General features: G+C 40.6%; 1 protein-coding gene across 15 annotated transcripts in view; it reads right to left on the minus strand.

Annotated features, from left to right (window-relative positions):
- Positions 1 to 2,525: 2,525 nt before the first annotated feature.
- Positions 2,526 to 14,908, minus strand: part of LOC115048351 (transducin-like enhancer protein 4) — a 35,011-nt gene continuing 22,628 nt past the window's right edge. For 8 of the 15 annotated variants that reach the window (XM_029509759.1, XM_029509765.1, XM_029509764.1 and 5 more), the window contains 12 exons: positions 14,399 to 14,521; positions 13,541 to 13,594; positions 13,289 to 13,441; positions 12,809 to 12,941; positions 12,356 to 12,543; positions 11,739 to 11,815; positions 11,402 to 11,651; positions 11,041 to 11,288; positions 10,093 to 10,240; positions 8,935 to 9,085; positions 7,415 to 7,491; positions 2,526 to 6,970 (listed from right to left, as the gene is read on the minus strand). In XM_029509759.1, the coding sequence (XP_029365619.1) occupies positions 6,863 to 6,970; positions 7,415 to 7,491; positions 8,935 to 9,085; positions 10,093 to 10,240; positions 11,041 to 11,288; positions 11,402 to 11,651; positions 11,739 to 11,815; positions 12,356 to 12,543; positions 12,809 to 12,941; positions 13,289 to 13,441; positions 13,541 to 13,594; positions 14,399 to 14,521 (1,710 nt within the window). In that variant the 3' untranslated portion in view covers positions 2,526 to 6,862. Of the gene's footprint in view, positions 6,971 to 7,414; positions 7,492 to 8,934; positions 9,086 to 10,092; positions 10,241 to 11,040; positions 11,289 to 11,401; positions 11,652 to 11,738; positions 11,816 to 12,310; positions 12,559 to 12,802; positions 12,942 to 13,288; positions 13,442 to 13,540; positions 13,595 to 14,398; positions 14,522 to 14,908 lie in introns of all 15 variants that reach the window. The other 7 variants (XM_029509770.1, XM_029509768.1, XM_029509763.1 and 4 more) reach the window with 6 other exon arrangements.

The following is a 14,908-nucleotide window of genomic DNA, read 5'->3' on the forward strand; positions in this document are numbered from 1 at the left end:
TACAAACAAGTTCGTCCAAATAACTTTCTGGCTGTGACATCCTTCTGTGGTCTCAATTAGCCACTCTGTGTTTTTTGCATGCTACCTTGATAAGCTCAGATGATGATCAAGGTAAACCGGCACGACCATCTCAGCATACTGATGTTAGCATTTGACTCAAAGAACCACGGTGCTTATGCACATTGCAGGCTTTTGTTCGGTGCTTTTTGTAGTGAGCTGTGTTATGAAGGAGGGCTTCAAATACTTTGTTTTGAACCGCACTAAATATTCACTCTGTTGCATTTATAATCCTCTCCCAGAGTGTGCTGTCACAGCTCCGAAAGAGTGAATTAATTAAGCTTGTGCCTGACAGTGCTATGAAGTTAGCAGAGTATTGTATTGGCTCTGTAAGTGGCTCTTGGCAAACATTATGCATTCAGCAGACTTGGGGGGGGGGGGGGGGGGGTCACCAACGTGGTCATTAAGGTTTTTGGAAGGGCGACAAATGCGACAGCATTGGCTACAAACATCCAAATGCAGGATGTAGTTATGCAGAAAATTAACGCTATTTTATCAACTTTATGAGCTAAATCTACCAGCGATGCTATTTGACCCATGCAACCTAACCCCACCTTGCTTTGTGTGGCCTGTTTGTTTAATCCAACTTCTATGTCTGTCAGGAAAGTAGGCAATTTGCAAGCTGCGAGTGCTCTTAATATAAAGCGCTGAAGTAGGGTGGCTCGTTCCCACATTGCATCCACACCTTTTCTCCTTTTCTCCCACTTTTGGTTGTTTGAAGGGCTGATTGGAGAGCCATAACAGGAGTATCATTCACTGTAATGGTAGAGCGTCCTCCTCCACAGCCCTCACTTAGATCACTTAATCCACTTCAACAGTCCAGCGGTGTGCTCTGCATGAACACAGCACGTTCACAATGGGAGGTAAGACAGAGACCAACACTGACCTGTCAGCTTGCACTAAAATGTCACAGTAAACTATTTGAAACCCTCGTTTCTCACAGCTCATTTGATGTGGATGTGGAGTATGCCCGCCACCACGAGTCAAAATCTAAAGCTTTTTTTTTTTTTTTTATTGGCGGGGGGGGGGGGGGGGGGGGTTGTTACATACTGTAGTTCTTGAACACAGATGATTTAATGTGTAAATTATTGTGATATTAGGGTTGTCCACATCATCCCCCACTTGTACTTTTTTCTGTATTCATTGTGTTAATATAAAGAATATGGCGTTTTCCAGAGTTCTGTTAATTGGTGATAATGGAGTGAACACAAATGGAAGATATAATATAGTGTGTATATATACATGTGTATTTATAGAATATGTGTACTTGCAATAACACAAAATTTGTGCGGTTTTGAATTTATTTATTTTTTTATTTTTTTCATTTTAGCCCACATACTGCTATACTTTTGTTGCTCACCAGAGGCCAGCCTGGGCGCATTGCATCTCAGCCTGATTGCGTAACAACTAGAAGAATTAAAAGGAAGTGAGTCAAGAGACAGATGGTGAATTGACAAGTGATCTGTTCCCTGTCAAACAAAAGAGAGAGACAAATTAAGCTGCCCCTGCTTTCAGTTCAATCCTGAAGGTTCCATCCTCTGAGAGGGCATAATTTGATCTTTGTACGAGGTTACGTGTGGGTTGCAAACATTTTTCAGATTTTCAAGTGGGCCGTGACTTGGAAGAAAGAAAAAAATGAATGAAGGTGCAGGTTAAACAGAGAAGTAGGTTAGAGTCACAAAAGTCCAAAGCTGAAAAACGTAGACATTAAAGGACAGACTAGAAGCTGTTGTTCCGTTCTTTTGTCACAGAACAGTTCTGCAGTGTTAGTTTCTCTCAAGGGCAGAGCATCTTGAACACGTGTTAAGAGCTTTAAAGAACCTGATCTCAACAGAAATACTACAGCAGAATTAATGTCTGGTCATGGCTGACTCTTCCGCAGGTACTGTACAGCAATATCAAATTTTCAAGGAAACCATTAGAATATTGATGCCCTCGGCATGCATAGACAAGAGGCAGGTTGACAATGAGTCCATTAACAGGTTGTCATACACAAATATGTGAATTGACAAATGAAATATGTGGAGACCTACGCACAAGTCAAGTGTTCTGTTATGAACATTTAATATCTCTTTTTTTGCAGGATGTAATAAACCTGCTTTCACTGAATGTAGGTTAACCGTGGCCATCACAGCAACACTCAATTTTTGTTAATTTTTCTATATGTGTCAAATGTCATGGATACTCTTATAAAGATAAAGAAAAGCCCTATTTGTTGTACCCTGTAATGCCATAGAGGAGTAACAAGGTTTTCTTTGGCTGTTCAAGTAGAGAGCAGTCAAAAGATATCTGCAAAATAATCCGTGCATGCAGATTCATTATTGCAGGACCGTTCTGTCCGTGAACTGGCCCTTTGTCTAATGGCTAAGTAATGCAACAGACCATCTTCAATTCGATCACTTAAATTGGAGATATTTTACCTAGGTGTTACAGATCATGTGAAAGTGAATGAGGCTCAGACAAAATACTCCACACAATAATTTAATAAAATCAACCACAGACTAGAAAAAAGAGAGCAAAGGCATTTTGTATTGGGGAAAAAAAAAATCTCAACTAGCAACAGGAAGTTTCACTGTAAGCTTGAATTATTACAGTAAATTTTTTAATGCCTTCATGAGTCCAGTCAAGCTAAATGCTCAACACATCATCATTACTGTACATGTCATTGTTTCTGTAACAGGTCATGTTAGCCAGCTAACTTGGAGCAATCATGTGAGTAACATTCAGATTTGACTCTGGATATGAGAACGAGTGCAACTGAAATGCATTTTCTTCTGTTTTTTCAGTATTATTGGGTGGCTAGGTATTAGATACCGTACAAGAAGGGGCCAGCAGGTTTCATGAGTCATTCAAGAGCAAAAAGCACAGCAGAGCAGTCTTTGACAGCAAAGTGAATGAGTTGTCATTTTAATTTGAAAGCATAGCTGACTGCAGCAAACAGAGATGTTTCGGAAAGCACAACATAAGGCAAACACTGTGAAAAATAAACAGCCACCAAGACCAGTCTTTTGAAGTTACCATGTTTCTGAGTGCGGCTGCCAGGGAAATCACAAAATTATCAGCCATGACAGCGGGATATCTTCCAAGTGGTCTCTCCGGTCTCGGGTCCATGAGACCTTTCTTGTTTGAGGTGACTACACTGCAAAATGTCCTTTTGTATTCATACCAGTGCAGTAATTATGAGTAGTTTCTTCAAATGTGACACACATATTTACGTTTGAGCCATGTCCGGCAAAACTGTGTAATTGTACAAGAAGATCTGAAGCCTGCAATGCCAGTGCTCAATGCAGACCTGCCTGCGTCACAGCTGCAAAAAACAGTATTGCAAACAAAATTTGACAAACTCGAATGCAAATACAGAATGAAGCCTTTCGAAAACTGATCTTTCTGTGCGCCCGGAACCTTTAAGGAGTTCTTGCTTTGCATGAGAGTCTTCCGGGCTGACATAAGCTGAACTTTTGTCCGAATGAAAATCTTAAAATATATATTTAAGTGCAAGAACACAGAACGGAAGGTCTCAGGCAGATTAGTACTGAGCATACCAACTGCTCTCTTTATCAGCTTGGAAAGTAAATAACAGCGATATGACCATGTAAGATATTTTTAGTCATGGTTGTTGTCACTTTTATCTTTTCTAAGATAGTCATTAACAGAGGGTGTCCTTGTCAAAGGAAGAAATGACTCAGTGAAATTTTATATGCTACAGCACATCTACATCCAATGGTGACATTATCAATATTACAGGACAACTTTGATTACTATGGTGAGAACATGTTTTAGTATGTATGAGATGAGCTATATTTTCAATCATATTCCTACAGGCACTAAAAAGCACTGTGAACCTCCACCCTGCACTCAGTGGGTGCTGAAGTGAAAGTTAAAACAAAAATATGCAGGTTGTGACAAAATGTAAGTAGTACATATAATATCATTACTATACCTCTCTGTTACAGTCAAAAAAAAAAAAAGAAAAGAAGAAGAACTTTTGGTGCTGTAAATTACAGGTGGGTTACACAGGAGATTGGCCTTAGGCACATATTTTAAAATGATTTTGTTTAAGACTGAACCTCCAAACAGTTCTATTTAGTTAGAAAGTTGAACGTGGATGTTACAAAGAGGGGATACTTGGGAGTTTACTTGGGAGCCCACCACCACAATTTCTTGCTGTGGGCAAGAAAAGTTATGTGGGCGGTTGTGATTGTTGCCTTACAAAACCGCCGTAGGCTGTCGTGTGTACTTTATGACTCCAGGGCAGATTGGAAGTTAGTGACACACTTCAAGCTTCAGCAGAACAAAAGACATGATAAAGTTAACATTAGTGTAGCTTTCCCACACCAGAGAAAATTCTTGGAGAGTAACCCAATGAAGTTAGATGCTGGACTTGCAAAGTCTGCTTAAATCTCCTAACTCACTCTATCTCGTAATAATGGCTAATTCACAGCTTTTGTATATATTTACCTGTAAATTGGTCATATGAACATAGTTATGTAGCGTTACAGCAAAGCTGCAACAGCAACATGACCGAAGTAGAGCAAAATATAAAGTAGCTGTAAAACCTAAAGCACTGCGCTTCAAACATTCAGACAGATGTCGCAATAACTATGATTCATGTGTTAAGCAAAGCAAATAAAACAAGAGTGGGGTACGATTCATGTCACTTTGCTGATGAATATGTTCTTAAAAATAAAAATCAATTCAAAAATGCTGCAAGATATACAAGCAATACCAGCGATTGTTTAAAACCACTTAGCAGAGTCCATCATGTTTCAGCTCTTTGTGTAGTTAAACAGGACGAAATGGGAGTCAGAAGCTTAGCAGTATAAAGGCACTGTGTTATTTCTACAAGCCAATAGAAGTAAATCCAAGAGAAATCGCGACCACATCACTGCCCTCTTGTTTTTCAAATAAATGCCCAACAGTCTTATCAGAAAATCCTGGCAGGAAAAGTAGGGCCAGTTGACCTCCTAACACCAAACAGCTTTCCTGAAATCTGTTAGGCAGAATCCAGTGAGCATCCAGAGGAGTCTGGATTTAGGACGTAGAACCAAGTGCAAAGGGCAGTCCTGTTAGTTTGTTCCTTCAGTGTCCACAAAGTCAAAACATACACAAATACTCACACACACGCATACAACAAGCTCACAAATTAGCTGCTGAAGTCCAATGACAAGAAAGCGACAAAAGGAAAACACACAAGCACAAACTGCAACCAAAACAATAGTTTAAAATAATGGGCGACACACTGTTGAGCTTCTTTGTTAAATTTACTTTCCAGGATGAATACCACTCTCATGTTTGTCCATTAGATATGAAGCTACAAGCAATAACTGGTTAGCTTAGCTTAGCATCATGACTGGAAATCAGTGGGATCTCCAATCTTGCCCCGATCTAAGGATACAAAAGTCTGCCTGTCAGCATTTTAAAGCTCAGCAATTAAGACATTATGGCCCATTTGTTAAGCCCAGGAAAAAAAACAAAAAAAACAAAACCAAAGGGCAAAAATGATAAGTTGTGGTTTTGCTGAGAGTTAAACGTAGCAACTTGAGTCCCTACTTTCCCCTTTAACCTCACAGGAACAACAATAGGTAATGGGTACATTAGCACATATCAGATAAGCCATTTCCCCTTGCCGACACTCTTTTTAATGAGACAAGCTATCTAGCTTTATAGTTTGTGTACACTAGCTCTCTGCAAGAGAGCAAATGAGGATTCTTCATCTCAAAAGGCCAAATGATTAACTTTCTGGACAACATGAGCTGTGTCTCTCACCACCCACCTCCACATCAAGGTGATGTGAGATATATCCTCCACATAAGGTACACATCAACGTGCATTTGGCAAGAAATCGAATTTTGCTGTTTTTTTTACTTCTGGGGGGTTGATGCTTAGATAGCGATGCTCGAAAGTAAGCCAAAAAAAACGAAATAAATAAAAAAAATACACAAGAAAGAAACGCAAATACAGTGAAAGGTTGTAACATATTAAGCATAAAGACAAGATATAATTAACTGAATATGTATTGCTGTTGGATGTCACATTTCTGAAAGCATTTAATCAAAATAAAGAAACTGACAGCATACCCAAAGAGGAAGATGTTTTCGATTGAAGGCTATATGTTCGCTTTCAACAACATATTTACAGGTGCCTGCTTTTGTGTATGCTTCGACCAGAAATGAACTCTGCAAGATGAAAGCTCAGCAACAAGTGATGAGGTGGAGGGAAGAGGGGAAGTGAGAGCAGCAGCTGACTGTGACTAGACAGCGGTGTTATGTTTTGAAAAGAGACTTTTGCCATGATCTTAACATTGACAGTAACACTCTCATTTTCAGTTATGGTAAAGCTGCACAAAATCAGAGGTTCCCTCGAAAGATATTCTGAGCTCAGCTAAGTAGACTTCAAGCCTCCAGATAAACACGAAGCACGTAGGAGAAGCATTTAAGTGAACAATGACGTTTGGCAATGAGTCGGAAAGAAACTTTCCTGTTAGATGCTTACATACAGGAATGCTATCTGCTCAGTCTGGAACAGCAGCATCCTTTCCAGATTTACTACACATGGAAATTCTTTCATCCTCAGCATAAAAAAAAAAAAAAAAAAAGCACCTGTGTTCTTGGTTCTACTTTTTCATTTTGATCTACAACAAACCAGGAGATCAAAAGGTCATGGTCCAAAGAGAGACTTGAAGTGTTTGATTTGTTCCATCCAAATCCATTTACACACATCAGAAACTGTACACAGGTGAGGGAGATATCAGAGTGTCTTAGGTGGAAGGATGACCTTGTTTTTTAATGGCTGCAGCCCTCCCCCCTTAGTAGATGACCTCGTAGACTGTCGCTTTCTTATCTCCGGAGCCTGTTACAATGTACTTATCATCGATGGAGATGTCGCAGCTCAGCACTGAGGATGACTCCTTCGACTGTAAAGGAGAGAAAAGATGTGTGATAATATATAAAGTGTGCTTGACACTGGCAAAAAAGCTGTCCAGCTCAGGCTGCAAACGTTGTCTTTTCTTTATAAGACACTGATGAAGTCCTCTTGTTCAAATATTTGTGTTCTTGATGACTGATAATATCCCAGAATGAGGGCTGAATGTCTGGCTACACTTTAATATTTTTAAGAATTCAGATTTTGCCGTCCTTGGCACCTTTTGTACGTACAGCCTATTTCTAGTCATAATTAAACATTTTAACATTTTTCTAACAAAAGCTTAGTGTCAGAGAAAAGAGAGGTGCTTTATGTTTTGTTTAATGATTTTTCCATTAAGCCTGACCTGTCCTGGCAGCTGGACTGTTGGGTATCTGACCCCTCAGCGACCTGCAATATACATTTATATTCTAGCTGTATGTTCTTCCAAATGTACCTGGAATATGCTGGCTCCGTATGGGGTTCTCCATGCGTTGAGCAGATTGTCTTTTCCTGTACTCACAAACCATTTTCCTGCAGAGGATGGCAGACCACATAAGATCGCATCAAGAAATATTTCAAAGATTTATCTTTACAAGAACTGGCTGACACAAAGCTTGCCTTGATTTGTCACTCGACTCATCTAACAAAAAAAGGTATGTATATGTATATACTATATGTACTATAGTACCTCAGTTATCATCCAATCATATTAACTGAAACCATATAAGGTACACGCTCAGATATCCAGTGCAAAGTGAAAGTGATCAGGTGGCTGAGATTGTTGTCTGATTAAAAAGCAGAAAAGAACAGGGCACTGGGGTGAACCAAAAGGAAAGGATGGAGTGTTTCAACCCAACTGTCACACTGAGGGTGTAAACAATGTGATAAAATCCCCCAACAACTCTGCACCTGAACAACAGCTCCTCGTTTTAATCACTAGAGGGCGGAGTGATCCAGACTGAGTCAGATAAATATTTTACATATTTAATATCAGTGTGGATATTGTATCACTTAGTGTGGACAGAACTCTTGTTTTTTATTTATCTCTCTCTCTTTTTAAATACATTAGTCTTGTAGTCTGTTCTGTTTATCAGGCAGGTTGCCATGTCCTAATGCATAGGCTGCTTTATCAATTTATTTTTCTCTAAATGGGACCATAATTTAAAAAATGAGCATCATGTCATACTCAAGTCTTGAATCTGGTGGTAGAGACTGAAAGCTCATAAAGACCATGATAAATCAGAGCAAATAAATCAACTTAGAAGTAGGGCAATTTTCCCATAGGCTTCAGTACAATCAGATTTCTTTTTGCAACCGGTGGACTCGCCCTCTGATGGCCATTAGGATGCATGTCTAGGGCACTTCCATATTGGCATTCATTCATTTTTCAGACCAGGAGTCTACATTTCAATTCATGTTTGCAACCTCTGAAAACTGGCGGCTTCAAAAAGAAAAAAAAAACAAAAAAAACAAATATGTTATTGTAATCAATTTTTGGGGGAAGACTGGCCTGTTGGGCAGTTTACAAATTCAGTGATGACAATGTAAACATTAAAATCATCTATCTTATCAGTGAGGTTGTTTATATGGGTGCATCATGCTAACCTCTAAAACTTTGCTGCCGATTCCAGGTTTAGATTAGTTGGACTTTAGCCTGATTTCTGGCTTTTCAGTGTTCTACTCTGAAAATCGCTTCAAACTAAACTGTTTATTGACTCCTACACAAACCAGCAGCATTCAGTCGCATTTCCACTTCCCTTGCTTATCATGTAGAACTGCAACTAGCACTAAAATTAAGAAATGTAATTAACTTGTGATAGAGTTACATTAAAGCTAAAACAAGCCATCATCACTTCTAATCATTCCAGCAGGATTTGATCAACAAGTCAATATCAAACTTGGTGCATAAATGCATTCATTTCCTTCCTGTCTTTCAAAAACACTGGTTATCTACATAGACTTGTTTATTCTTACCACAGTGAGCAAATCTGAGCGAGAGCACACAGCTTTCATGCAGGTGGAGCTGGTACTTGTCAGGTTTGGTGACATGCAGGACCTCCACATTACTGTTCTCCATCCCTACTGCCAGCCATTCGCCCGTTGGACAGTATCCCAGCGAGAAGATCTGCAAAGCAACCCAAAAAAAACGATGGCAGCAGGTATACCTCTTATAAGCTTATATAAAATATCTCTTATATCAGTCTGCTCTGGGAATGATTGAGTGTGCGGATTGTGCTTGTCTGTGGGGGCGGGCGTTTGTTGGCAAATGTCCACTATATGCTTCTCTACGCCATCATAAACATTTCGGTCGTGGACGCACTAATCTGTCAAAACAGATGGCTGTTTCAGTGTTTAAAATGGTATTGAATATGCAACAGTCCCTCTAGCAGGGCTGCTGAAATGAAGTGGGTGAATAATTTAGTCAGCTCTCATTTGTTTCACATATCTTGACAAAATTTCTTTCAGACGATCAAGACCATAAACCATACTGGGCACGCACAGGACGGCTTGTTAAAGCCGGTGAATACAAATCTTCTTTTGTTGTTAAAGGCAATGGCATGAAACTGTCTTTGGAGGCCGGAGAAGGTATTATCAGAAAGTACAAGCATTTTATTGGCCAGGTTTCTCCTGAGCCGCCCTGCCCTCCCTCAGTTCTGCACACCCATGCACACCCATGCCCTGTGCACACTGAGATTGCGAAATGGGTCTTTTAAGGAAAATTGCAGTAATGGTCTATTATTGCAGCTCTCCTCCTCACCTGAAGAAAAAAAAAAAAAAAAAAGCCTAATTTTTTACTGCCAGTATTATTAATGTTAAAGAAATCTGAGGACAGGCCAGAAAACCAGAGCTCGGTTTGGCCCTGACTGTATCTTAACAGAGTTTTTAAATTGCTGCCATAAATCATAGCCTGAGGGTATCATCACATAAACTACAACTTGTTGCGACTCCTGTAACGCACAATTTCCACCACAAAATAATGATACAAACTAAATAAGAATTGTACATAACCACACCTTGAGATCACATAATCCCACAATTACTGCTACACAAACAAACTGACAAGTTACAGAGCTAACTTACATGACAACTGTATCATTTTACGGCGCCAATTGATGTGTGCGTCATGATTACCTGGGAGGTGAAGTCATGCTGTTGCAGCTGCCGTCCCTCTCTAAGGTCCCAGGACCGGACGGTGTTATCAAGGCCACCAGTCCACAGCTTGGTGCCATCATTAGAAATGTCTATACAGCTGGCTCCATCAGTGTGGCCCTGGAACTGCCTGCAGAAAATGAACACAGTCAGATAGGGGCGTTCATAAAATCAAAGAGATGCTCTCAAAACAGAAGAAGGAAAGAAGGAGTCTTTACATCTTCACTCCGTGGACCTCAGGTTGTAAGACAAACCACAGACTCATGGGCAGTGACTAAGTGACTGACACACCATCTGCCAGCAACAGGAGATCTTGTCAGTGATATCGTGAAATGGCTGGATTTGAATCACACGCAGATCACGCATGGGTAAAAAAAGACCAGTGGAATATTTTAACTGTTGGCCAATGCCCAACCTGATATGACTCATTTTAAGTGATTATATCAAAAATATGTATCATATTAATGCAGCATAGGTTGTGCAACATTGTCACATGGAGGTGAGTTCTACCAGTTACTGTCAATGCCATTGATTTTTTTGCATATCCATTTCATTTTCTTTTGTTCATATTTCTTGGGCAGAGCATCGATGAAAAACACAGTCAGCATTTAAAACTGTTTTGCAGCAACTTTCCTGCACAATGAGGAGAAAGAGCAGAAAACTAGCCCAAAGAAGAGACATAAGGCATAAATAGTATTAGAAGTTGTACTAAAGTATGTTTCATATCTTGAGTTTGAGTTATGACTTCTGGCAGTAAAACCTTTTTCCAGTTTATAGCTGAGACTCAAGGCTCTTTGTTACACAATGCTTATCTCAGTTTTGCAATAGTGAAACTTCTATTTTAACTTACAGATAATTCAATTAATCGAAAGATCAACAGAGCTCGGTCTATGACCCCAACGCTCCCACACCACACTCCCAGCGCCGTACCTGACAAGAGTCTGGTTGTGAAGATCCCAGACAGCTATGTTTCCGTCAGAGCAGCAGGAAAAGCAGACCTTTGAGTCAGGACTGATGGCCAGAGCGTAGCAGGCAGGTGCTGACGAAGTTAGTTCTGCTTTTATCCGCGGAGTAGGTGTTGCCAGATCCCAGATGGACAAAGTACTCGCCTCACCCCCGACAATCAGAGTCCGTCCGTCAGGGAGCAGCCGACAGGAACGGATGTAGTTATCTCTGTTCTGATACGATAGACACACGTGGAGACTTTTTACTGTCGTTACAAAATGTAGTTTTACAGGTAAAACTGCTAAAAACTGTGTCATGCACACAAGGGTCAGTGTAGCTCACTCACAAGGCAGTCCAGCTGGGATACAGGGGTCTTGTTGCCCGGATGACTGATGTCCCACACCTTGACACAGCCCTTGCCGCCAGTGTAGACGTGACGCGTTGGGTTACTGATGGTGACAGCACACACCACCTCCCCGTGGCTCAGAGTATTGATCTGTCGTGCATGACGCGGGATGCCAGGGCCGATCAGCGCATCCGGAGGAAAAGGCACAGGCTGCATTTGTCCATCAGCACTCACATGGAAGGAGTAAGCTCTGAAGGTGAGAAGCAAGGAGAGTAAAGGGAGAGCGAGATTTTGCGGGGAGATCGACACAAATGAGAGGGAATAAGGGGGAACGTACGGTTTGCCACCAGGAATACCCGACAGGTTGGGAGGAAGCCCAGGGACACGTATGTGGTGATGGGGATCAAATCCCACCTTACAAGACAAGAGAACAGCAATAAACAACTAGATCTGAAAATATATGAATGAAGGTCCGCAGTGTGCAGAAATTAATCAATTAACCTTTTTTTTAATTTTTTTTTAAGTAAGACATAATGTAATACTAATGTTATTAGTTTATAAACCACAGAGCCCCCGGGCTGTCACTTTTGAAGAAGTGTAAAACTTTTGTATTAATGGGTGGCGAACTTTGGTTGAAAAGTAGAGCGGCGTTATGCCATCTAGTCTTGACACACACGGATCAGATGCTGCTGATCTGTAGCTGTAGCGTGGTTTGCCATCTCAGTGCGGCTTTTTTTTTATTTCTTCTGCTCACACATGAATCATCAACGGTAGTAAAACCAGTTGTGAAAATTTCAAGTAACCCTAAATTCATCAAGTGGGAGCAACATTGCAAACTTTCAACAGACAACTTCTACCAAAGTTGATTTTGGAAACTGACTGAATACGTATGTATTACTGTTTGTATACAGAATGAAAGTGTGGAATGAATGAATGAAGTGTGCGCTCAAGTACCACTTGTGTGCGGCCATAAGCTGCCACCGCAGCAGCAGCCACGGCGCTCATTTGTGGTGAGATGTTGTGCAGGCCGGTGTAGGCAGCTCCCGCTCCACTCAGCTCTCCGTTCATACCCGGGTGAGGGACCATACCAAACGGTCCGGGGTAAGAGCAGGGCACTGCCAGAGGTGTCCGAAGACCAGGAGCTACGAGACAAAACACTGTCTGACACAAGTGGGGACATTTGCATCTGGAAGCAGCGTGCCTGTTGTTTTTAAGAGGACTATTTCAGGGTCCATCTCAAAGCACGCCTCTTACATTCTTTACATCATTCCATACATTATATATGAATATACATAATATATGAATATTATCTTCTCCTCAATTGCTATCTATGGACACCACAAGGTATTACATGAAAGGTTTTAAAGACATAACATTTCTTTAACTCAGGAGTTTTTAAACACTCACCAAGCGTCTCGACAGCAGTTACTTTACCGGGGGCAGACCTCAGGCCCGGAGTGGAGGTGCTGCTGGGTGTTGGGGCATCAGAGCGGGATGTTGGGGTGCTAGACTTGGACACAGGTGTTGTGGACTTCTCATTCTGCAGTATGATATGAATAAGAAAAGAAATCTTAATTGTACAAATAAGAACACCACTTCAGATGCTGCTCTCTTTATGGGAGGAATTCAAATTTTTTTCATTTCGCTAATATTACAAATATAATCGATATTCTTGATTCAGTTAACTGTTCGATTTATCGTATTGACTGACAGGAGTTTTCCGTCTTACTGATACCACCTTCACTCAGTTCTATGCCTTCCTTTAAGTGATCACTGAATTTTTATTTATTTTTTTTCCCCATTTTTCTGAATGCCTAAAATTAGTAAATCACCCCCAGAACTGATGAAAAAGAAGATCAGAAGGCTATAATTACCCAAATGACTCACCAAATTAATCTCTTTGGACTTGGATGAAGGTGTGCTGCTGGAGGAGGCGATGGAGGAAGGACTCAGAGGAGCATCCTTCTTCAATATGCGACTTTTGTCCAATCCATTCTCCCGAGGAGAGTGGGCAGGACTTCCTCGAGGAGACACCGGATCCTGTGGTGGGAGAGTGCACAGAAATCACAAAGGAAGATTTTTTGTTTTTTGTAGATCAGGTAACACAGAAGCTGCCATGATGTTATTTATATTTTGTACCTCATTTGAGACATCCACCACCAAGTTGTCATCACTCTTTTCTCCATCACTTTCCTAGCATCAACAAACAGAAGAAGCCATTCTTGACTTTTGCTGTACTTTGCATTGATGAACAGATGAGGGAATGATTTTTTTTGCTAAAGTCTAAATGACACTGTCCACTCTAGTATGGACAGAAGCTGCACAGTCTGTATACTCTTTAATGTTAGATAAAATTTAATGTCTCTAGGTTTTCATAACTTATATCTCCTCCCCCAAAAAATGATCGGCCTACATTAATTATCTATAAAACCGCAGACAATAAGTGCATTACCCAACACAACACCCCATTAATTTAATATTAAATGTATGCACATGATAATGAAATAGGGTTATCATAGCATCGAGGATTTAATTAAAATTATGAAAGAGTGTGATAAACCATTTTTAATCCTCCCTCTGTCAATTTCCATGTGGTGTTTTAACATTTTGCTACAATTGTTAGATAAAACTGTCAAAAAGGCTCCATTGTGGCCAAATGTGCCATCCAGATGGCACATTTGGCTGAGGTTCAGGCCATAAACTTCAGCATACTGGGTTAAAATTCATGTCTCCATTGACAACTGGCCAAAAACATTGGTGTGGGAATTTGTGAGGCTTCAGTTCCAAAATTACATGAACAATACTGTCCATCAGCATGCCTTGGTTTTTAGGAGATTTGTTTTTACACAGTTGGAACTGTTTTATTTTAAACTCAACATTGATAAGTGCAGTTCCAGCAGCACAAAGTTAATGGGATCACACGAGAACCATAAATGTAAATGAATATAAATAAAACAGTTCAACTCAGCGAAGGCTAGCTGTGACATTTTCACTCACGTAGCGTGTGGAGGCCAACTCCTTATCATCCGTCTTCTGTTTTTTGCTGTCGGAAGAGTAATCGCTTGAACTTCGGTGCTTCTCTCCTGTCCGGAAACTGGCCGAGGGAGAAACAGATGAACTCTGAAATTAATAAGAAGCGTATACTTAACAAAAATGAGCACGCAATGAAATACACTTTATCTCTGCAGTACATGTAGCAAAACCCAGCTGACACTGGGTCAGGCCAGGTCGCCAGTCCCTCACATCCTCACCTACAGTTCTTTCAGAATCGCAGTAAGACATAAATGAACAAATTAAGAGTTTAGGTTCATGACCTCTTGGTGGATCCCACTTACTGTGAACGGACACTGTCTAAGAACGGACACACAAGATCACAAAGACGGAAGGACTTGATCCAGATTTTGGTATCCACCATGTAAGGACAAACTAAATATAAGTTGACTTCATCAGTATTAAGTGAAGAAAAATGTGGCACTACGTCTGCTGCTGCTGGTTAGTGACACAAAC

Source organism: Echeneis naucrates, chromosome 9 (genome assembly GCF_900963305.1).
Source record: "Echeneis naucrates chromosome 9, fEcheNa1.1, whole genome shotgun sequence".
In the NCBI taxonomy this organism is placed as follows: domain Eukaryota; kingdom Metazoa; phylum Chordata; class Actinopteri; order Carangiformes; family Echeneidae; genus Echeneis; species Echeneis naucrates.